The 24,104-nt window shown below is 27.5% G+C and overlaps 1 protein-coding gene across 1 annotated transcript in view; it reads left to right on the top strand.

Annotated features, from left to right (window-relative positions):
• The first annotated feature begins 1,504 nt into the window (after nt 1–1,504).
• The window catches only part of Rgk3 (Rad, Gem/Kir family member 3), a 95,548-nt gene continuing 72,948 nt past the window's right edge, over nt 1,505–24,104 (top strand). Inside the window, exon 1 of the mRNA XM_088206092.1 lies at nt 1,505–1,937. Coding sequence (XP_088062218.1) covers nt 1,520–1,937 — 418 coding nt within the window. The 5' untranslated portion in view covers nt 1,505–1,519. The remainder of the gene's footprint in view (nt 1,938–24,104) is intronic.

Below are 24,104 nucleotides of genomic sequence, written 5' to 3'. Positions count from 1 at the left end.
ATATCAAGTGATCCTAAGAAAACATTTCAATATAAATTGAAGAATTTACAGAATGGTATAATTAATTTCTTTTGTGCTTTTTTTTAGTATGATATGAAACAGGTCGTCTATACTATTTTATAAATTTAATTTGTCGACATTTTTCAACGCTTACCACTTTTTACCAGAACTAGAAAAGATCTAGTATTGATAAATAATCTTCGAAATTATGTTATTATATGAACATTTGTTTGAATTTTTTTTTGATAGAAAACAAGAAATAAAAAGGACATTTTGTGTTGCCGTTAATTAAAATCAACTAAACACTTCGAAAGTCATGTTAACAAAACATTATATATGTTTTAAATGTTATATTTACGTTCTGTCTATGTTTACTTGGTTTTTTCAACATTTCGCCAAAAATACTTTTTGAAAGTAATACTAAACAAAAATTCAAGAAAAACTGTAGTTGGACAAGACATTTGATGTTGACATTAATTTGAATTGAAAAATTACTTCTAAAATAAAAAATAATACATATTTTAAGTTATTCAACGCAAGTTTTCTGGAATTCTCTCAATATTTGGCAAGAAATATTTTTCAGCATCATCATAAAATAATTTAAAACGCGTCGTATAATACTGATTCTGAGCCATAGTAAACTTGTGTAACAAAATTAATTTTCCTGGATAAATATGGGCTGCAGAACTGCAGCTCTCCCAGTAAAAAAATAATGTTTTTGTTATAAATATTTTTATGTCAACTTAACTCATTTAATAATTTTAGCCTAATATTTTATTTTGGTTTTGTCATGAATATTTTGTTCAATCTTTGAGCCCTTTCAATGCAAATTTTTACGAACCGACACTGTAATTAATATGTATACACTCTGACATTAGATTCTAATGTTAAAGTGTACACACTACACTACACATAGTATGATTCTAAAATTAAAATTTGTTAAAGAAGCAGTTAGAACCCGCTGCTCTATATAATAAACAATGTACGTATGTCATTAAAATCCTAAATATATTACATTTAATTGAAAACGATCGATCTTCTTTTATGTATTTCTATTAATATTATTATTATATATCGTATGTCTCAATAAATATGAAATTAAAAATATTTTTTAGAGACGGATTCATATGTATTAGAAGCATTTATAAATGGAGGTAATTTTTAAAGTCACTCGAATAATAATACTAATATTAATATATACTAAATCAATTGAGCGAAGCTTTACTGTAATTACACTCCGAATCAACAAGTACGAGCTTAAAGCCCCCACGCAAGAAGTTGATTTAATTTGATAAACATAGCGTGGGGAGGTTGTTCGCATCGTAACATAAATACCGCGATATGTTCTTATCTTTAAAAATAATGCCGCACCTACATATGTATGTGTGCGTCCAAAACAAACCGTAGTATGCGCCTAAAGCTCGCCGCGGGGAAAGCTCTACGCTACGACGGAGCTTTGGGTGGGGGCGAGCTTTTCGCAGAGTTTCCGCGAGTTGAGCGAGTCAGTTTCGTCGCGACCATGGCTGAGGTCGCGTCGCTCGGCCATGGCAAAGCGCGCAGCATGTCGATTTGCGCGGCGGGATCTTCAAGCATGGAGGCCATAGCTGGTGCCGCTGCCCCTCGGCGCCGGCGCCCCGCCGCCAGGTCGCAGTCCGCGAGGGCCCCGGCCGGTAGGCCCTCGCGGCGCCGCCCCCCGAACACGCTGGCTCCTGTGGCCCCTACGGCCCCAGCTAGGTACAGCAGTGAGCCGAGGCTATCTGAGGCGGAGACTCCGCCCCCGGTGAGGCGCCAGGCCTCGGCCAGGAGGCGCCCGCAGCACTCTCCGGCGCATAGACGATCCACGGCCTTCTTGGACGTGCCCAAGACTATGGCTCCGGAGCAAGAGCCGGATGAGGACTCCTACAGGTTGAGGACCTTCAACGTGAACCACAAAGGAGGTAAGAGCTATATTAATAATGCGTGGAAAAGTTTCGTTAAAGCGGGAAACCAAAGTTTTTGTTTATTTGAGATGAAAATGCAAGAGTAAGAAAGAGAGGGATTGTTTTGTGTATTTTTGGGAACATTCAATTTACATTGTGCGTACAAGCGCAAAAGGTCTTTGTGAAATTATTTGTAAATTTATTATGCTTATGTGGGGGAGAGTCGTGAAAGTGGAATCATGTAGTGTACTTTTTTCCAATTTTCTTCTACACTGCTTAATTTTTATTTTATATATAAACATCTAAAATATGCATAAATATAATGGTAAACAATTTTAACACTTATTTTGTTTTTGAAAAAATATTTATAATTGACTAGTATTCTTAAAAAGTTTTTTTTTAATTTTATTTAAAATAATTTTTTTTATACACTATAAAAAGTTGAGAGTGTATGAACAGTCAGGAAAACAAGCCGAATATATGTATATATATTTATTGCATAAACTAGGTTAGCGTTTACTAAATCTGCCGAAATAAAAATGAACAGGTGTCTTGTGAACCGGATTAGTAGACTACGTTGAGGGCTATACAATTCCGGATGATACTCATGTCGCTATAATGAGTTTCTGCTGCCATACATTTGCGAATGAGGTACCAAATTTGTATGGTTTGGTATAAAACGTTTCGGTAGACTTAAGAGATTCATCCTCTTCGTTTATGTATCTTATTATAAGAATCTGTACTTCTTGGGCAGCGTTTGTGGTCGTAAATATATTTGGTTTGGCGTTAATGAGTGTCATTAAGCACGCAACTTTAATGGTAAAGATAGATGCTTTGTTGTATGGAGAGCCACTGCTGCATTGTCTTAAAAGGGTTCGATGTATTTCCGCAACCCGGTGACTGTATGTTTTTTGTAATGGTGCTGATTTATGGCACGTAACGCGAATGCTTATCTCCTTAAAGATAGATAATTTATAAATATGTAAATAATTTAATACGTGGATTTGTGTTTCCGCTTGATTTATGTTAAGCTCTGTCAAGCACGCACTCTAAGACTCGGTGATTTTCAGCTGCAAGCTTTAGAGTCACGATCGCGTCCCTTATTCTTATTCATCGCGGCCAGAATGTCAGTGCTCAAAAACGCGTTATCCAGCTTTTCAACGAGCTTGCCAAACACAAAGATTTTTAGGCTGTATTTGGAAATAAAATGTGCAATAATGCTCATCTATCTTAGACGTGCACCATATTTTTAAACATATGTTTCAATTTTAGTTTAAATAGTAAGCACAATGATGCATTTAGGAAACACGTAAAGTTAAAATGAATAGATTATTATTAAAAAATAAATAAAAATAAATTGTTCTGCGTTCGATTTGTGCAACAGAATTAAATTAATATTTATAAAATAAAAAATGAATGATTACTTTTATAAAATATACCCCCTACTTCACTTTTAATATATTATGTCACAATACTTATTTATAGATTTGTATTGTTACCCCGTTGTGACGCATTAGGCTAACGTCTGTCATGTACCAAAAATGCTTGTTTTTAAAAAAATGTTTATATACAACGCAAAAATATATAATGGGTTCTGTCATGTTTAACACATTTTTTAGTGATGTATGTATATATTATATTTTGCTGTCAGAATATAATTACATAAAAAAAAAATGGTAAATTACACATGGAAAGAGTTACACGTGATAAATTTACACAGCTTCAATTACATATAGAAAGAACTTGATAGTTATCTAATAGAAAATCAACGGCAAGCATAAAATGTCATACATGGTATGTATTTATTTCCTTATATAGGTAATTTTTGTGATTTATTTCAAGTGTAGTTGATGCCTTATAATTTTATCACGTGTAAATTTATTTTTATATCATTTTTTCCACGTGTAATTTATTTCTTATGAAATTTTATCAAGTATATTTTTTTCTATGTAATTTTATAATGTAACTATATATTTTATGGCCGTCATTGATTTTTATTAGAAAATTGTCTCTATCTAAGTAATTTAAATTTAACTTATTATAAATTAATGTAATTAAAAAAAGTTGAATACATACATTTTCGTGCAAAAACGCTACAACTACAAAATAATTATAGTTCGTATATATCTAAATATATGTTATGTTCTTGAAAAAATATTTTCGAACCCTATAAATGTTCTTTGCAAAATTATACATCAATGAATTTAAAATACAAGCTAAACAGTAAAATATTATATTAAAAAATAACATGTAGTGAAAAATTATTTTAAGATAACTAAAAAACAGTACTTAAAATATTTTTTGCTGCACCCTCAATATTACTAAAAGTCAGAAAGGCATGAAATTATAAACGATTCAATAAGTTCGTGATCCGATTTGTTGTGGCATACTCTTACGTTACTTCTACAAGTTTTTTTTTTGCTCGATAACTAGTACAATCGATATTTATTTTTAATCATGACTTAAAGAAATTTTATTGGTTTATTTAAAAACTATTGCGGGGGCAAAAATTTATTTTTATATATTTTAATATTTTATATATTAACTAAAATACGGTAATTTAATATTTTTTTAATTCATCTTCACTGCTTTGAATAGATTAATTTATAAAAAAACAGTTTTTCCCGATAAAAGGGCACAAGAACATCTGTGAAGTTCAAATTTGTGCTCACGTTTTTTTCCATGAAAGGGTCAAAAAATAATTCCATGAAAACATTCTTATAATCTACCATTTTCACTGTACCGCCAAGAAAGTGGTACCTTCCATTCGGTAATAAAAAAGCACCCCCAGATCATATAGTTCTATAAATGACGAACATAGTGCACTCCATCTAACCCATATAAATGAATTTTACTTTAATCAGAAATGTTCTTCAATCCAAGATGATTTCTAGATGTTTTTTCGATTGATCTATTTTATATGAGTTAAAAGCATTTTTTTGTTCATTATTAGTTTTTTTTTTATTTTTACTATTTGAATTATCGCTAGATCTTCACTAAATGTAGTTATTTTCACCATGAACCTTTTTTATTTCACGTATTTCGATATTTAAAAAAAACGTTGAAATAATGATTAGTTTTAAAAACTCCTACTGTAACTTTTGTTTTGTCAAGTACCTAAATGACAAATACACAATAATATATTTGTTTCATTTTGTTTCATTCACTAAATTGTGAACGATTTGTCATTGAAATTTCTGTAAATATAGTCGTAAATAATAAAAAAACATATAGACATATGAATAAGGATATATATAATATATAATTTTTTTGCTCACTACTGACGTTTAAAAATATTTTGAGTAAAGAAATTGTTTACGACTACTTATTATTAGTTCCTGGCACGTATAGATTTGTTATTGTTCTTCAAAGTTATAAAGGTAAATTTACATAAACATATGTTTCATTTTACTGTTTAATTTAATTATAAATATTATATTACCTCTTGAAAGTATATAATACATATTTGTTGAGATAAAATTTTTATTGATTCGGCATTAATTATAACTATCAAGATATGAGTGATGGTTTTCATAGTCCATCAAACTTCATATTTCGGTGCTATATATTGGATAGTAGTTAAGCCTATCCAGAAACAAATAGACCGTACAATTTTAACGATTCGTAGAATATTGCTTTGTAAAAATGTTAGCATACATTTAACTAATTTTTATTCAAGTTATTGTAATAAATACAATAATAAATTTACTTTAATGTATCGATGTGTAGATTATATTTAGTTATAAATTATTAAATTTATGTTTCACTTTTAAGGTATGCTAATAAAAATATTGATGTAATTAAAAAGTATATAAAATAATTTATTATATTCATATAGATAAAACTCATTAATTTTCATTTTATATACCTAATCATAAAAGTTAAATAAATTTGTATACTCAATTTAACTTTTAAAACAGTTTATTACGGTTACGAGCTCCTATTTAATAATTTTCCAATTATGCTACTTTTTTATTATAATATAAATAATAATTATTAAATGTGTACAAAAACCCTAAATTTTATTAAGCAACTAAAAATTTGTTGATTACTAATTTTAAAAAAAACGCGTTAACATCAAACTTCGAAAAAGATTTTATATTACACAAAGTTTACGGAATGTTTCATAAAGTTGTAATAACTGAAATATAAGGCACGAATCTTGGTTGTGCCTTAAAACAAAGTTGAGGGGTATGCAAATAAATTGGAAAATATTTTATATTGATTTAATAAAATTATTTTGGCAAATAAATCGCATTTTATTACATTTATGGTGGAATACAAAGTAATATACAGTTTTATGGTAAAGCAAATAAAGCTTTTCGAAAAGCTTCATCAGCTTTATAGCCATTTTTAACATCGAAATTCAAATTGAAACTCGCGAGTTGTTATACAATGTATTTTAAACTTTTAATTGGACAGTAATACCATATTTCTTACTCAAACTATGTTAATTTAATTTTATAATTCAGTTTAATTTTCCCTTTTATAAAAGATAATTAGATAGCGACAGTTAGTAAAGTTTATACAATAATTTTGCACACAGCGATAAGATTACAAAAGTTTTATAACAACTATAACATTAAAATTTGTGTTACATGCGCAAATTTAACTTAGATTAAATATTATATTATATATTTAGATAATATTACAAGATCTGCGTTTTATTTTCTAATCAATATAAAAGATTAAAACCATTCTTAATTGGGTTCTTTAGTATATAGTTAATCTATAAGCTTAATGAGTATATAGACGTAAAAAGAGTAAGCTTCCTAATAGAACGTGCGTCAATTTTTTAAATTATTTTTTCTAAGCAAAAAATGATTAAGATACGAACAATAAATCATGTATATTTATTTGCACACGCTATGAAAATAACTTTTTACAGAACAGCATGTGTTTTAAGTGTAAGAGCATATAGCAAAAAAATAGTATCAGAAGCGTCTTATATAAACTAGATCGACTATATTTGTAAATAATCACGCGCTTCTCGGTATAGATAGACGTGCGAAATTATATATAAATAATACTAAAACGACTGGAGTTTACGTAAGCTATTACTAAAATATACACACGTTTATGTATTTATAAAAAAAAGAGAAGCCACATGGTAAAAATAAAATCCTAATAATAAATCGATACACATATTTGTGGCCACAAGTAGATTGATGTTGTCATTAATCAATTCTGGATTGAAACCATATTATAGAGTCAATTGCGGTAGTCAAAGGGAAATGAAAAATTAATCTCATTACAGAGCGAATGGGATATTTCAATTTCAAAAAGGTGCTTTATCATTTTGACTAAAAGTGTATATGAAATATTGCACTCTTGCAGCATATATCGTTAATTATATTAACATAGGATTGATTTTTGAATGCATATGAGTTGAACCAGTGAGGCATATATTAACTTAAATGGTCGTTACTTGGATAGTTATTGAGTATCTAGGTCGAAATATAATGTTTAAATTTAGTGTTACGATTAGATGTAAAAGTAAATATTTAACAAATTATTGTTTACAACAGATCGAATAAATTATTGTTTAATACATTTCTGAATACATGAGCCGGTTTTTTGAAAGATGTAGAAGTCCATTTTTGGAACAAAAATAATATCCTTTTTTATATTTATAATAACACTGTCAATATTGAACAATATCATCATTAATTAATCAAAATATGTCAAACTGTCAGATGTTAACGCATGAATATTTATGATAAAAGTGGAATAAGTCATTCGTAATAATTATAATTTCGCTATATTGTACAGAAATAAGATTATAATTTGAATAAGTTTGTTATTATTCTAATTTTTATTATTTAATCTTAGGTAATTTACTTTTCATACTTATTTATTTATAAATTCATTATAATATATTTGCAATTATTCATTTTTTTACATACCTTTAATTTATTTTTTTCATTAAAATAATATTTAAAAAAAGTTTTTGTTTTAATATTATTAAAAAAAAAGCTAACATTTTTATTAATTTGTTATTATTGAAAGTGGTATAAGTGCATTTGTAGTTTAAAAAAACTTTATTTATAATTATATTTTAAATTGATTAACATTTGCTAATATTATTAGGTTGATTCAAATGCAAGCCCTTAAATATTTTAATATAAGAATAAATGGACTTATACCACTTTAAAAAAATACGGCTCATGTCTTCTGTTATTTTTAAGCGTCGTCTTAAATTGGTTTTGTTTATACAAAGGCGATTATTGATGCTTTTAAGACCTAAAATTTTAGATAAATTATTTTTGATTCTAGTCAAAAGTCAGATAGCGATTAGGCAATATTCGTTCTTTTTCAAAAGTGATTTTGTTTTATATGATTTTTATATATTTTTAAAATTCTTTATTTAATTTTTTTAATAAATAACTTGTAAGTGAAAAGGTAGAATGAGCACTATCTAAACATACTATACTTTTTATGTAATTAATCATTTTTTAGTTTACCTCAAAAATAGGTACTATGGATAAAAAGCTACTTATGAACCAACAGCTACTTAAATAAAACGCGGAGGTAAATTATTAATTATTAATGAAAGAGCAAATCGTCATTTTAAGATGAGCTCAAGTCTAATTATAAATGTCGTGTGTTTAATAGAGTTTAACGTCGAGGAAGCAAAAACGTCTGGGCGTATATTAATGAATGATTTAAAATAGATTTTACAAAGGACTTATCCTTCACTGAGACTCTTCGAACCAATGAACCATAAAATATTTGCATGGTTCAACAGGTTGTCTTTACGTTTTATCGTCAGTCGTTGACCCGGTTTTCCGGCTACACGTCATTTTGTGAGGGTCAAAATAATTAAAAAGCCTAATAATTTATAATGAAATATAGGGTGTGCCGATATACAAAGAAATATATAAAAAAATAGCTCAAAAATATATATTATGAAAATGATATATATATTATTATTATTTAATCATTTATTGTACATCTTCTTTTGCAATATGACAGGCGTTAGATCAATGCGTTACAACTGGGTAAACATAATCAATAACTACTAAATAGATACTGAAACATTTAACTATTTTTTTTTAATACATATGTATCATATATTTTTTATTATAATCGAAATATGTCACTATGCCTGATCAAGCTCGTTTTTATTTCAATTAATGAATTAATTAATGAAATTTTTCAGGCATTAGTCAATAGTCTAAAATACATTCTAAAACTAAAACTTCGTGCTAATATATATTATAATTTAATATTAAATATTACTAATTAAAATTAGTTGTGAGCTATTCTGAATTACAAAGCGTCACATTTATAATATTAATTATTATTTAGATAGTTCGATCAACACGTACTAAATAGAGGCAATAACTAATTAATTAATAGCTTTACTAGATAATAGATATTATTATAAAATGATACAAATACAATACAATGGCACAGTGTTAATATAATCAACGTGCATAAGGCGTATGTCTCGTATTGTGAACAAGAACAAAAGTTCCTAATTAAAGTCAAGGGTGTATATCGTGGACAATATAGGAGGGGCTCAAAACATTTCAATTATACCACGTTGTCTTGTTCCTTACGCTATGAACAGAAATAGGGATTGTGTACAACATGTAGGTACAGCATTCATTAAAAGAAATCAGCTTTGTAATTTATTACGTAGCCTTCTCGTAAAATTTGTGGAAAATTATTTTTTCTGATTTTCCGAGTTTGACTAATTTATATTGAATTTCTTATTCTATACAGACAAATTATGTTAAAAAATAAGCATACCTTTGCAAATGCTATGTATATAGTTTTTCATTTTTTTGATAATAATTTTAAATGTTTTTGGGTACTTACAATAGTATTTAGAGGTACAATACAATACATTGCTCTATTAATAGAGTATTTCAAAAATATGTGTTGAGACTAATATTATTATTTTATTTATGGTAAATCTTTTCGTTGTAAAACAATATATACTAAGAAAAATTGTTCTTGCCTTATTATTTTTTTAAGAGTCACATAGTGGGAGTGTTTTTTTTGAGTCAATGATATTAGAATTCAGTGACTTTTTGCGAAGAAAAATTTTACCGCACGTTTGGCAGTATTGTCATAGTGAAGGGGTTGATATTAATTATTTTTGATCAATGCTTTAATTCACTACAATTTAGATAGCTAACAAGCTCTAAAATCATGTAGCTGCTTTTAGAGCTTGTTTTTTTACATGTTTTGTAAACTTTAGCACTAAAAATACCTCTATCGCTAAAACTATTCATTATAGTTTAATAATTACATGTAGAACATTTTAATGAATAATTACACTAGTTCATTTTAATAAATAATTCAGATAAAAATCCTCTCTCAATTAGCCTTGTATTAATTTAAAAAATAATATTCGCCCAATTCAAGTAAGCTACGTGTTTGAATGAATCATCGAAAATGTTAATATTCCTATTTTGTATTCAAATGCTCAATGAATCGATATTTACCAATATTTTATATAGGTTACATTTTTTTAACCTTCTAAAAATTGTGTAGACAGCTAATGGTTAAATTACTCATTTTAATATTTGATCAATTCAGATAATTATTTAATTAAATCCTATTAATCAGTTAAATGCATAAGATTATCTTAAGCGCAACGCTACTCTAAATAATTATATGTCGGTTAATTTATTGTACTTTTTTTAAACTTTTATTAGCCCTATGTATAATATGATGTATTATTGCATTACGGCAATGAATATAAAAAGTATATGAAGAAGCTTAACTTTTGCAAATTTTTGTTATAAAACAAAGTTCATGGATATATTTTACAACTAGTCGTGAAACACAGAAACTCTTAAACTTTTTAACCTGAACTTTAAAATATTATCACTGAAGATGTTTTATAAAAAGAGCTCTTAATTTTCAAAGGTTTATCGTATTATATATCTAATTATTACTTTGACTTTAATATCAAGTCATGATAAATAATACAGTTATTCAACCTATCCATACTCGTATATGTACATATTCAAAAATTGCTGAAAGCATCTCGGGTTTTAGCTTATAACCCTTAGGTTATAAAACATTAATTTGAGTGGCATTACGACTCGTATTCGGCACTAAAAATCTGCATTTTCGTAAACTTGGCAATGTGAAAGCTGTGTTTACAGTTTAAGCATCACGCTGGATTAATTTAGGGTAATTTCCTGGCTTCGAAACAATAATGGTCTGTTTGGCAAAGATTTTGGCTGGAACTGAAACAGTAACAAGTTCAATGGGACAAGGACAACTAAAACCCTGAGATGTTTGCGAATTTTTTTCGGTATTCGAGGTGGGCGTGAAAAATGAATGAGTTTTTCGCACAAAAGCTTAATAATAGATGTAAGAAGACATTTACAATTATTATTACTTATGACTGTGTGATAGGTAGGTCATGTATCTAATACAAAAATAACATTAATATATTATAGACGTAATAGCATTCATTTTCAAGGTATAAAAATTGCAACGATTTAATCAAAATAATATAAGAAATTTATAATCAGATTTATAAACTATTTTTAAAGATTTAAAATACAAAATAATAGACAGTGAATTATTAAATTATGGTAAAATTATATTTATATATATTATCAATTATACATTGGCCACATATTTATGTAACTACCTGTATCTTTTAATATTTAAAACGTGTTTTTTTATAATGTGTGTATTAATAAAAAGCTTACCCTCGTGTTCATTTTAGCTCACAAACATTTTCTCTCCGAGGAGTTATATTTGTGTTGTATCAAGAGATTTATTACTAAGCTCTTATGATAAAATAAAAATAAAAATGAATACAAGCAGATAAATATATATACTGCGATTTAATACGACATTAGAGAGTTAGAAGCTTCATGCCATTTTAAACTTGATAATAAATTTGTGAATGTATACTAAAATGTACACCGCGAGATTCTTGCTATAAATCACGGTTAACCTTTATTTTGCAAATTAAGTATGTATTATAATAAAATTGTATTATGTAAGTCTAAGCTAGAAGAGTAGTATTTTAATTAAATAATCTAAATTAGGTCGAATGGTCATATTAATATCATCATAATAAATGTTAATGTTAGTATCATATAATATATTTTATTTACTGGGATAACAAAACTGTTACAAATAACACAGATCTTTACATAATATATGTTAAAAAAAATAAACTCATTATATTGTATATAATTAAAGTTATAAATAGAACAAACTCGAAAACCAGATCGGGTCACTAACTTTTAATTGATAATTAAAGTTTGCTAGCGTTTAACTTAACCGCGTTAAGTTTATGTCGTATTTAACACATTTTAAATTGGTTAACTTTTAATTTGACACTTTTAAAAGTGGTCAAGTAGGCTTGCTGTAAAACTAATTTATAAATCTATAATTAATTTATAAACCCTAAATTCAAGTCAAGTTCATAACAAAATTAATTAAACGCGTTCTGATTATGAAAAATAATATAAGCGGTTTTCTTAGTTTTCTCATATTAGGTACTTATCCAAGTTCAATATTTAATATTACGTATAATACTTAAATCAATTTCTATATCAATTCACGTCACTTGGAATTGCCGATTCACTAGAGTGAATAATAAATATACGTTTCATCGAATCTAGTCTACATTTATTGCCTATTTGTAAGTTTGTATGAATACATATAGCATATTTTAAAATTTAGTATTTACATATATTGTATTAAGCCATCAGTGTTATGGGTTTCTCCTGTGTCTGTGGCAGATATTGATTTTCTTATCTTCCCATCAAATAACCTGACCACATTGAATTCGTGATGAAGGGTCATTCACATTACAACGTGACAAATGTCGGGTGCATTTTAGATTTATTTGCTTAATTTTTATTACATTTACCGTATGTATATATATTATATATACATATGTGTTATAAACGTTAATTAAATTATTCTATATTCTAGAAGAATTTGTTAGAGCTGAAACCGGAATTTCGAGATAAGGCTTAGTTAAATACATTGTGTATCTTAATTACCTCGCATATAAGTTTGTTTCTCATCTGTAACTAACTAAAGCATAATATTACGAAATATACTGTCTATGAATATTTAACATAATCATTTATAATATCAGTTCCAAATCTGATACATATTTTTCCATTATTAACTTTAATAAGTCTAAGCTTAATACTCTTAAATATCAGATAAACAGTATAAAACTACTTTTGCTGAGATTTTAATTAGAACTTGCGGTATTTCATGAAACACTAAATTCACCAGTGGGTATTACATTACCGGTCTACCGGTGAAACGTTAAACCAAAATCAAGCTTTTTAATTAACAAAATAATTATTACTCAAATAAGTGTTTCGTACCAAATTAAACCCTATATAAGAAAAAAATTATCTGCCATTATTACAATCAATTTCACATCTATGGTTCTTAATAAATGGGATCTATTTGTAATGGCACATGTATACGTTACTTTTCAAGATAATCCATTGATATTAATATCACTGTATATACGACATATTTAAAAAAATCGTTGACATTAAGTATGATTTTTTAATAATGCTAATTTGCTCCGAACATTAAAATATAATATAGGAATAAATGTTATGAAAAGCACCATTATATTGTAAGCAATCGGTCCATTGTCACTGCATCATAAAATAAAGTGTTCCTATAGTAATGAACTTAACAAAGAGTCCATCATGGAAAGTTGATAATTATGAGGTAAATCAATATGCTATGAATAAGCATATCTGAAGAATGTATATTATCTTCATTATAAACAATAATAGCTTATTGTTATTTTATAGATTTTTAATTATTTTTTCATCAAATTCAAAATGATCCAATCACATTAGACAGCATGTTACAAAATGAGAGTAATATTTTTAATGATTTTAATATTTTTATTTTAATATTTACTTTACTTTGATATAAGAAAATATCTTCTTAAAAATATATGTCGTTGAAATATTAATAATTCTTAAGCTGCCATTCTTTAAAGTAATAATGAAATATTTCGCAATATTATTATATAAAATACCAGCAATATTTTTTATCTTCTTATACATAATATTTACATTCTCTCTTTATAGTCTTATATCATCTGGAAAATATTTGTATTCTTTTACCACATTTTTCATTTGCCTCTAAATGATTTCACAGGTAAATTGTGTATTTTTTTTATGAATTTAATTGCAGCATTGGTAAAATATAGACAGAAAAAAATATGTTTTTTTCATTTTCATTAATTACCACTGATACTCAAAATTCTCTTAACCTACAAAAAAAATAACTACGCGATATTTGTCAACGAATATTTTAATATTTAAGTTGTTAGTTTTCTGTACGAATTTAATTTTTTGCTGAATCCTGGAGAATAATATTGACACATTGATAAATCCCGGAAATTTGATGTTATTCTTTTAATTGTAAATGTATAGGCTTGAGAAGCTAAACATTTTACTATACAATTATAAACACCAGCGACTAAGTCGATTTCGGCATGTGAAACATGCAAAGCTTTAGATAAGTTAAAGTATCAGCTATGAATCATATAGATAAAAATTATTCGTCGCAAATCTTTGAAACAGGATAACACTTGCATTTGGAATTTACATCTAAGTTGCCAACAGCAATCTGTTCCAAAACTAGCCATCATTTTGTAATTGGTCGTTTTACTGAAACGATCAGAAAATAAAACACTAGTTCGTACAAACCTTAACTAAGTAGAACCGAGTTCACCAGACCCTAATTCAGACCATTGATAATCGCAGAAGCCGCCGCTTCTCTCTTCGCATACCCTGGTACTGCTTAAAGTTCGGAATCCAGAGTGGTGACGTCTAGAGCCAATGGACGCACATAAGGAAAACTTCACCTATGATTATTATTATATATTATACACAATGTATGTCGCGATTTAAAAAAAATATCAACTTTCCAAACATTTTTTTATAATATTAATAATTCAGTTATGGATATTTTTTTACTGCTTTTTTATTGCTTTATATTTTTTTTAAATTAACGATAAACTATTCTATATTTATCAAAAAATAGTTTCATGATGTAATGGAATACAAGTGTTGGTAGAATCCATAATAATATCTATGATACATAAAGTATGGAACATAAATTTTGCCACTTGAAAAATGTTAGAGGAATCTATCGATTCATTTCAAGTATAAAATGAAAGACAGCTGATGTATGTGGCCTTTTTTTTAGTTATTTTTAGTGTTATAATAATATTATTAGTTTTGTGAACTGCCTCTTAAAGTTCTATAATTTTTTTGTATTCACTTAAAAATTATTATGTTGTAGTAAAAATATTTACAGTAATATTATTAAATTGCAGCAAGATCGCTAAGTAAATTAATAAGACAGTTAATATCCAAATTGAAAAGAAAAACATTAAAAATTGTTTTTATATAGTATATAAGCAATCCTTTATTCATTATGTTTTATGTCCAATTACTAATTGCATATTTAACAATAATATATTTAAAAATATACCGTTAGGTGTACTATAGTAATCTACGTTCTTATCTGGATAGGGCTTAAATACTTTCTCTGGAACCTCGATTAAAAAATTTTAAAGCAAAATTATTATTTTAAATTGAGTCTGCTCACAAATTTTAATGAAATATTTTTATACACTATAATTTACCGTATCTTTAATTTATTAAATTTTTAGGGAATATTTTAAATGCGAATCTAACGGATCATCCCATATCTTAACACAATACGCATTTTAATAATGATGCTCCTGGCTTGTAATTACGATATTGCGTGCTCCCAAGCAATTCAGTATTTGAGTTTATTAGCTCATTAACAATATGAGCTGTCGCACAGTTTTCATCGTCGATATCGCCATTAATTGAATTATCAGCGACGAGCACGTGCTCGTCTATAATTAATCGGTACGTGCCAAACAAGTGTTTCGCTCAAAGGGAACCGCAATTTTCCGACCGATTGTGTCCCGGGCACCCGATTTTACATCGGTCGCTATACATTTTCACAAATGAATTAATTCATACGCCATAATGCACAGGCACCGACTATATTGGTGCTCTACATGCGCAACTGTGTTTAAAATTCTGAACAAGTCCGTTGAGTTTTTATGGTATCGTATTTCTACGTTGGAAAGGTGGTATTGATTTGAGAAGCTCTAATGGAACTAATTAGGTTTAATAAAAAAAATGTTTTATTTGGAAAATAATTATATAAAATAAACATCAAGCGTATATTAATTTATTTTAATTAAAATAAGACCATCATGACCTAACAGGTTACTACAATAAGTCATGAAGGTCAAGCATCATATAAAATAAAAGGAAGAAAGTTGACGAAAGATCATCTCCAAAGAAAAACAAGATCACTTTGTAGATAGAAATTACAAGCAACAGATCAAATGTATCTAAACAATTTTAAATCATTTACATATAGAAGAAAACTTAAATTTATAGCTGCCGTACTTAATGTTTTATTGATAAACGAAAATATATGGCCCAAGTTGGACCCTTAAGGAACTTCCAAAAGTGTATATTATTTTGAATCGACTACAAACTGTGTAAAATCGCTCAAATTACTTCTAAAAAATATATTAAATCACAGTTATATAAAAGTGAGACATTTTTTTTCTAATACCAACATGATCAAGGCTTTTTTAAATCAGGAGCTGACAACACTACGATTAGTCTGTAGTTGATAATGCACAATTTTTCAACATTTTTATGATTATGGGCTATTTTTGCGCATTTCTAAAGATCAAAAAATGCCTTGGGTATGCGATAAAAAATACGCTTTAGAGAAACAGACAGACTGATTTTGTTCCAAACCAGTCTAAGAAAAGCTTCTCGATCTTAACTTCTCAAAGCTATATTTAAAATCAAAGCATTAAATTTTCTTGAAGCGATTGGCAAAAAAGAGTCCTCAAAACATAACGAAAATATTGCGCGAAACTCTGCAATATTTTGTAAGCCGTCCAAATTTTAAGACTTAAATAAATTAACTTATACCAAAATGAATGCCATTTTTTTATTTGTCAGTTGTAACGTTATTAAATCTGTATTGGTTTATACCTAGACATTACATTCCAATATTTAATAAAAATTGAATCACAAAATTTACAATTGCAGCATTTTACTAAGTCAATAATTAATACAAAATTACATGTTATATGAATTAATTTAAAAAATCGGCAAAGTAAGGCTTCTAAAAACATATGTATATAGATTATATAGTGATTCAATAGATATTTGTAAATGTCGAAGATGGTTTAAAAAATTCAAAATGCAGATTTACTTTCCCTTTTGCTCGTACAGAACGCATGCAACGCACGCCCTTATCTTTCACTCACACTCGTCACTTAGCACGCGAGCGAGCGAAAGAGAAAGTATCTCACAGAACGCGCCTGGTAAGAATAGCCCTGGGTGTAGGAAACCAGAAAAGATGGCTGCAGAATTGAAAAAAATACCATTTAAATTATGCCTCAACTGAGACACTAAACCAGTATGATACAACAGTGCATAGACACATTAAGAAGATAAGAAACACTTTGAGATAAAGTGTATGGATTCCACATAAGTCAGACAAGTATTAAATTGAAGAAATGGATGTTGTACGACAACAATCGTTGTAGAATACAGTAATTATTTAAATATCAAGTAAAAAAACCTATTTAAAATCCTGGGCTCACTGTAAAAAAGTTATTTTGTGTGAATAGTTAGGTTGCAAAGGGATTGTGCATTACAAAACTTAGGATTAGCTGGATAGTTCGCATAAGGAATTTATTTAATAGACTTGTACTTAATTACCCTTTCGAATAACATTTATTTCGATCGATGCAATATTACCCAAAATCAAATAGAATATTTTAATTCAAAGCATTCAACATATACTGTTAATGAAATTTATAAAATGACTGAGAAGTAAAAAAATAGTCTTGATTTTATCTAGCCCTTCAACATGCTTGTGTTAGTAGAACGCGATTTTAATAAGTCACGCATATTGATAAGAGCAGTAAGATTTAATTAAAAACAATATTTGACTCAATCCTATTAAAATTATAATATCAGAATTGCCCTTGAGTTTGATTAATTATATTGTGAAATGGTGTGTATTTGAGAAACAGTTACAGCTTTTCTCTATAAATTATATTAATGTAGATCTACATTTTTTACATTTGTGTGTGTGTAATAAAGTATAAATATATATAAAAAAAACGGGTATTCATTATACCGTAAATATAAAACATGCTTTTATATGTCATTGTAATAGTGAGCAGTGTAATTTGCTAAGTTATATATTGTATATACAAAATAATAATAAGAAACAACTCAAGTAAAATAGTATTTTATATACTTGGTCCTACATATAAATTTACCTCAATAATATGATTATAACATATTTATTAACTTCAGTTTCCAAAGTATTCTTATTAACCTTTAAATAATAAATAATATGATACCTTATTCATTATTTATAAATTAAAAATGTATTATTAAAACATTATGATACAACATCAGAGCGGATTGTAAATGTCAATTTGATTAAATATACATTTTCTTATATCTAAAAGGTTAATTAAGAAATCACTTAAATATATGAATATGCATTTCATGGTAGTCTCATGGCAATGCCTTGACTTAATTATACAAGATGAGCAGAACAAATAAACTTTTCATACCAGTGACTTAATTCATTATACCCAAAGAGAACGTTTCTTGATTCAATTTTCCGACCCAACTATTTGGCTTTGGTGACTCAATCAAACTTAATCAAAGGACAAAAGTTATTTAATGGATAAATATATTTTTATTTATTTTACGCTGTTTTTAATACTTAAAATATCACAGAACTAAATACGTAAATTTAAAAAATATAAACGATATTAACATATTTTTTAATAATTTACAAAATGATATAGTAAAATGAAGAAATATAGATTCTATCCCAAGAAAGTATACGTAATTTATAAACAGAAAAACAATTTGAATAACTTGTGTACGTGCAATCAATAAAGTTTATATCGTTCTTTGCATATACAATATTCAACACAAAAAAGTTCTATGGAGTGAATATATTATATAAATATATTAAACTTTTTACATGGATAATATACAATTAGTTGACATGATTATTATTTATGATCAGCTCAATTGGAAATGATATTTTTGCTTTTATAAAAGCGATCGATTGGCATATTTCCAAGATCAATGCAGCCAAAAATATATGACATTTTATATAAACAAATAAGTGTTTATATAAAGTTAGTGTTTCTAATTAAACACATTGTTTGTTTGGATGTAAAAAATAATAATTCATATTATATAACAATGTTTTTCCTTGAAAATCATAGCACGTTACTCGTTATTTACTGGCATAGTTATTATGTGATTATATTATTTAGTTCAACTATGTCGGGTATGCAACACTCGTTTGTAAGATGAAACTTGGCTTTATACTGAGAGCATAAATAAAATGGACACAAAACCATTTAATGGCACGTTACATTGAATAGTGCAATAAATTCTTACATAAAAGCTTATGATGAGTATAATTTTTAAAGTACTAGAAAATTAACGATTTTCTATAATAAAGTATACTATTATATGTAGTTCGTATTACTTAATTAAAATATAGTATATGATATAAATTTTTTTATATACATATTTTATATTTATTTCATTTAAGTTTGTTAATCCAACTAATATATAAATGTTATTCACCAATAGCGATATGAAAATTAATATATTTATTTTTTGTAAACATATTTTCTCTCTACTAAATATTGTACAAAATAAATATATTTGTCTTTTAGTTTGTTAGCTTCAAGAATGGTATATTTTTAGGTCTCGCAAAATTTTCAATCTTTCTTGAACGCGATTGGGGTTGAGATTTGAAATACATTTACGTTCACTTAAACCGTTTTTCCTATGTTTGGTGTTGCGTCCTTTGCCGTCGCTCTGTAAAGATCAAAGTAATACAGACGTCTCTTATAATGTAAATAATAGTAGAGAAAATTTATTACACGGCCAATTTTACGAACGATATTGAATGAAAGTCGTACGTTGAATTTCGTTAAAGCAACATGACTTTGAGTGAGAGTCAAAGGATTTTCATTAATAGATAAAATACTGATTAAAGAAGCGAGCAAAAGTATGGAACTTAAATATATACTAAAAAGGATAAAGATGAGATTAAATTTATATTTAAAATACAGTTTTTCATAACATAAATCATATCATATAAAGAAGCAGCACACTAATTAAATTTTATTATTTTTTATAAATTAAATTATATACAGATATACATGTAATAAAAGTAGTAATTGATGTTTTAAATGTAATTACAATTTTAAAATAATAAATCAAAATATTTAGGTTAATTGCCTCTGATTTATTAAATCGATGTGTATATTACACTTAGTAAACAAGGTTTTAGTGTTATGTTATAATGTGGCCTATAAATATATTTTCTGTATTTATTGTATTAAGTTTCAAATGTATCAAAGTGTAAAAATGTCACGTTTTCATATAGTTTCCAATTTCATACTTATTCTAGATAGTATCCATTATTTTATTTATGGCAGTTTTTTTAACCTAACAAAAACATGTATTTTAATATAAAACAGCATTAATTTTAGGTAATCCCGAAATAAATGTCGTTTTTTATTTGTAATGCTTCCTCTGGGAGATTATTTTTATATTCATTAGCATTGGACGCTTTAATTTAGAATTTTTGTCTGCGTTTAGATTTTTCCGTCAATGTAGTGTTGTATCGATCGAAATAAATGGTAATCGGAAGAAGCAAGGTCTATAGAATAAGGTGGATAAGAATAACTAAAACCATTTTTAACATTTATGAATATCTAATAAATCATCTTCCACTTCACAAATGTTTATAGTGTCCTTAGATTTTTTTAATTAAAATAACATCTTATTTTGTATAAATAAATAAACCTAAAAAAAAATCTGCCATTATAAATCTTGGAGCCCATTTTTTAATATAACGGAGTGTGAAGTCCAGATGTGCACCAACACAGATACTTAAATAAAAAATACGAGATTTATTTCAGGATTACTAAATATTATATATAATCATAATTATATTATATTATTTTAGAAGTTGCGATTTCAAGTTGAAAAAACGATTTTTTTAATTCGTGATCATTGCATTTGCATCACTGCAAATATGTCGAACATTAACCTTTTTACCGCGGCTGATATTTTTTGCGTGGCATTTAAAATTTTTGTAACATGTGGGGGCATCTAATAACGCCATATTTTTAAAAATAATATGGCTCAATAAATTCAAGTGATTTACAGTCTTAAATTATATTAAATAATCATACTATTAGGCTCAAAGGTTTAGATGGAACTTTTATATGCCCAATGAGTACAGGCCATTTTCTTGATGACTTTCGCAGTGAAAGGGTTAAGTCTTAATTTACTTTAATTTTGACAACGATATAAGCAAAATACAATTAATTTAATAAAATATTTTTTATTCTAAAACATATATATTTATTTTTTTAAATTAAAATTAAATTTATTTTGTTGGTAATTATGTAAATCTAAATCTCATTATATTTTATTTGTAACAAAAAAATATACAAAGGGACTGAGAGAGGACGCGATCTGCGTCGCGTCGCTTTGCACTCTATATGACGGCTATGGACGCTGTGTCGTATTCGCCCCTGCTGCCGTCACAGAAATTAGGATAATTTTAATTAATATGATTTTATGTAACTAGTACTTGATTTCTTAGAATACAAGCCTTAAACTTTTTGTCGAATAAATTTATTCGAATTTTACGACCCTAAAAACCAAGGGTTGCGTACCACTGTTCTGGAGCACTATTCTCTCTCGAAGGCAATAAGCAACCATGTGCTAAAGCAACACCAATTTCTCTCGCTCACACCGATCCATCTTGTGTTTGAGCACTATTTTTTATTGCTCTTGCCAATTCATCGTAAAATAATTTTATTGTTTGCATAAATTCACTATACGCTTAAGTCCTATCCACTCAAGTAATAACACCAAAAGCCTCGGATGAATATCAAGATCAAAGTTTCAAATTCTGGTCAAATTTATAACAAAATCTTTAACAATCAAATGCGCAATTATTTTGACAGGATTAAATAGATAAGGTGGATTATAATAAAATTTTACCATATTTTTCTTTAGTGTATTTTGATTTAGAAAAATGCTTTTGCGCTTAATTTTTGTTAAACGTTTATGCAAAACACTTTGTCGTAGCAAAAGATTCACATGCCATTGATTGTGAGAAAACGATTAAAAATATATAATTTCCGTTTAGTTCGTGCGACACCCATTTATCAGGCTTTAATATTTTTTTAAGCTGGTAAATATTATAAATATAGTCCAGAGCTGTCAATTTGCAGCTCTAGAATTGTTGTGCGTGGTTCTGATACAACTAACGCTTTCAGTTGGTCGTTATCAACCGAAAAAATACTTTTTTAAGCACCATGATTTTTTTAAAACTATAATTGCACCGTATATTTTTTAATCGTATCTGCACAAAAGCTTTGTTTATGAATTATACGAAAAGTTTTTATTTTATTTTTTTACATATTTAAATCATATGTTTAATTAAAAGCAAATAATAATAATATACAATAAGTGATAATCACATTTTTATTAAAAAAGTGTTAGTTATTTATTGTTAATTTATTCTAGTGACTATGAAATTTTATACATTTTTTAACTGTAAATAAGTTTTTAATGCCAACATCATTAATTTTTTTTCAAAAACCCAACGCATACAGTTATCAATAACCTAATGTGTTACCACGACCGTCGCAGTGAGAACACTTGGTAACGAGCGTTCTCACTGCGACGGCGACGGCACGATTTTATTACTTTTGACGTGGATTTTTGACTTCTGAGAAGGGATAATTGTTTTTTGCGCCCTCCTATTGGGAAAAATTTGATTTAGATGTACTTTATTCGATTCTCACTTATCGTTATATTATTGTAAAAATTCTTAATATAAAAGCTTGATAATCAAGAAGTTTTATTGCGATTGCACTATTTTATTGATTTTGACATGCACTGAAAGTTAATTATATGGCAACTCTGAGCAGCAAAAAAAAACATGACTAATTACCAAGTTAATATTATGAATAGATATTTTTAATAATTTTTATTTTGTATTCCTATATTGAATAAACTAAAAATAAATAGCTGCATTTATGTTAAAGCTCGTTTTCAACAATAGCTTTCATATTATTTTTATATCTCCGTTATAAACAGCACGTTATTTATATCGTTCATATACAAATTCGATGTATCATCATCGGGCCGATTGACGCATTTGAGCCGATTTTGAGAACGAGCACCTCACAAAAGCTCTCCGACCTAATTTTATTGTACACTTTGATTCGCACGGCCGATTTGTGCGGCCCACGCGAATACATCATTCCACACCGCGATGCGTTGTTCGACACGAAACGGCCGTTCGATCCGGAAAATTTATGGATAACGAGGTGGAAGTCGTATAATTATAACACCTTCGCAACGTTTACCAGATCGAATGCAAACACATCTGAACGATCTTGACCCGAATAAGATTTTAAACGATTTAGTGGGTTATAAAGTTTAAATTTAGACCGTTTTCCAAATTAGACGTGTGATTTAAAGATGACGAAAGACGAACAAGGTATTGACCTTCTAAGCATGTTATTTTTTAACCTAAACTAACATGAAATATCAACTGAGATATGGATAGGTACTAAGACTTTTTATTCGATATGCGGACGAAACATCTATGAATTTCTACAACATCAAAATTTATAATCTGTTATGGGTTATTTAATAAAAAGCTACCCAACACATTTTTAATTATAAGTTTTGCAGTTTACATATGTAACTATATAATAGACAGATATAACTAGATTTTTACAAAACAATTTTAGCAATTTCATAAAAAAATTAAATTATTTATAAAAAAACTTTGCTAATTTTTTTATTATTATTGTATGATAATTATAGTTAAAAATTGGTTAAAAAACATACCGAAAGTAAATGTCTGTACAGTGTAAGTGCCTGTATTTATACCTTAAAAATCTTCATTGTAAACACACATACTAATACCCGTAATAGCGTATCCATAAAGTGCATGACTTTAAGAGCTGAACTCAATTACAGTTTTATTTAAAATTAAGATATAAATCAAAACACTCATCTA

Source organism: Plectrocnemia conspersa, unplaced genomic scaffold (genome assembly GCF_051122295.1).
Source record: "Plectrocnemia conspersa isolate PC_06_02 unplaced genomic scaffold, ASM5112229v1 ptg000002l, whole genome shotgun sequence".
NCBI classification, from domain to species: domain Eukaryota; kingdom Metazoa; phylum Arthropoda; class Insecta; order Trichoptera; family Polycentropodidae; genus Plectrocnemia; species Plectrocnemia conspersa.
The sequence above is the reverse complement of the archived record's forward strand: the minus strand, read 5'-3'. Positions and strand labels throughout refer to the sequence as shown.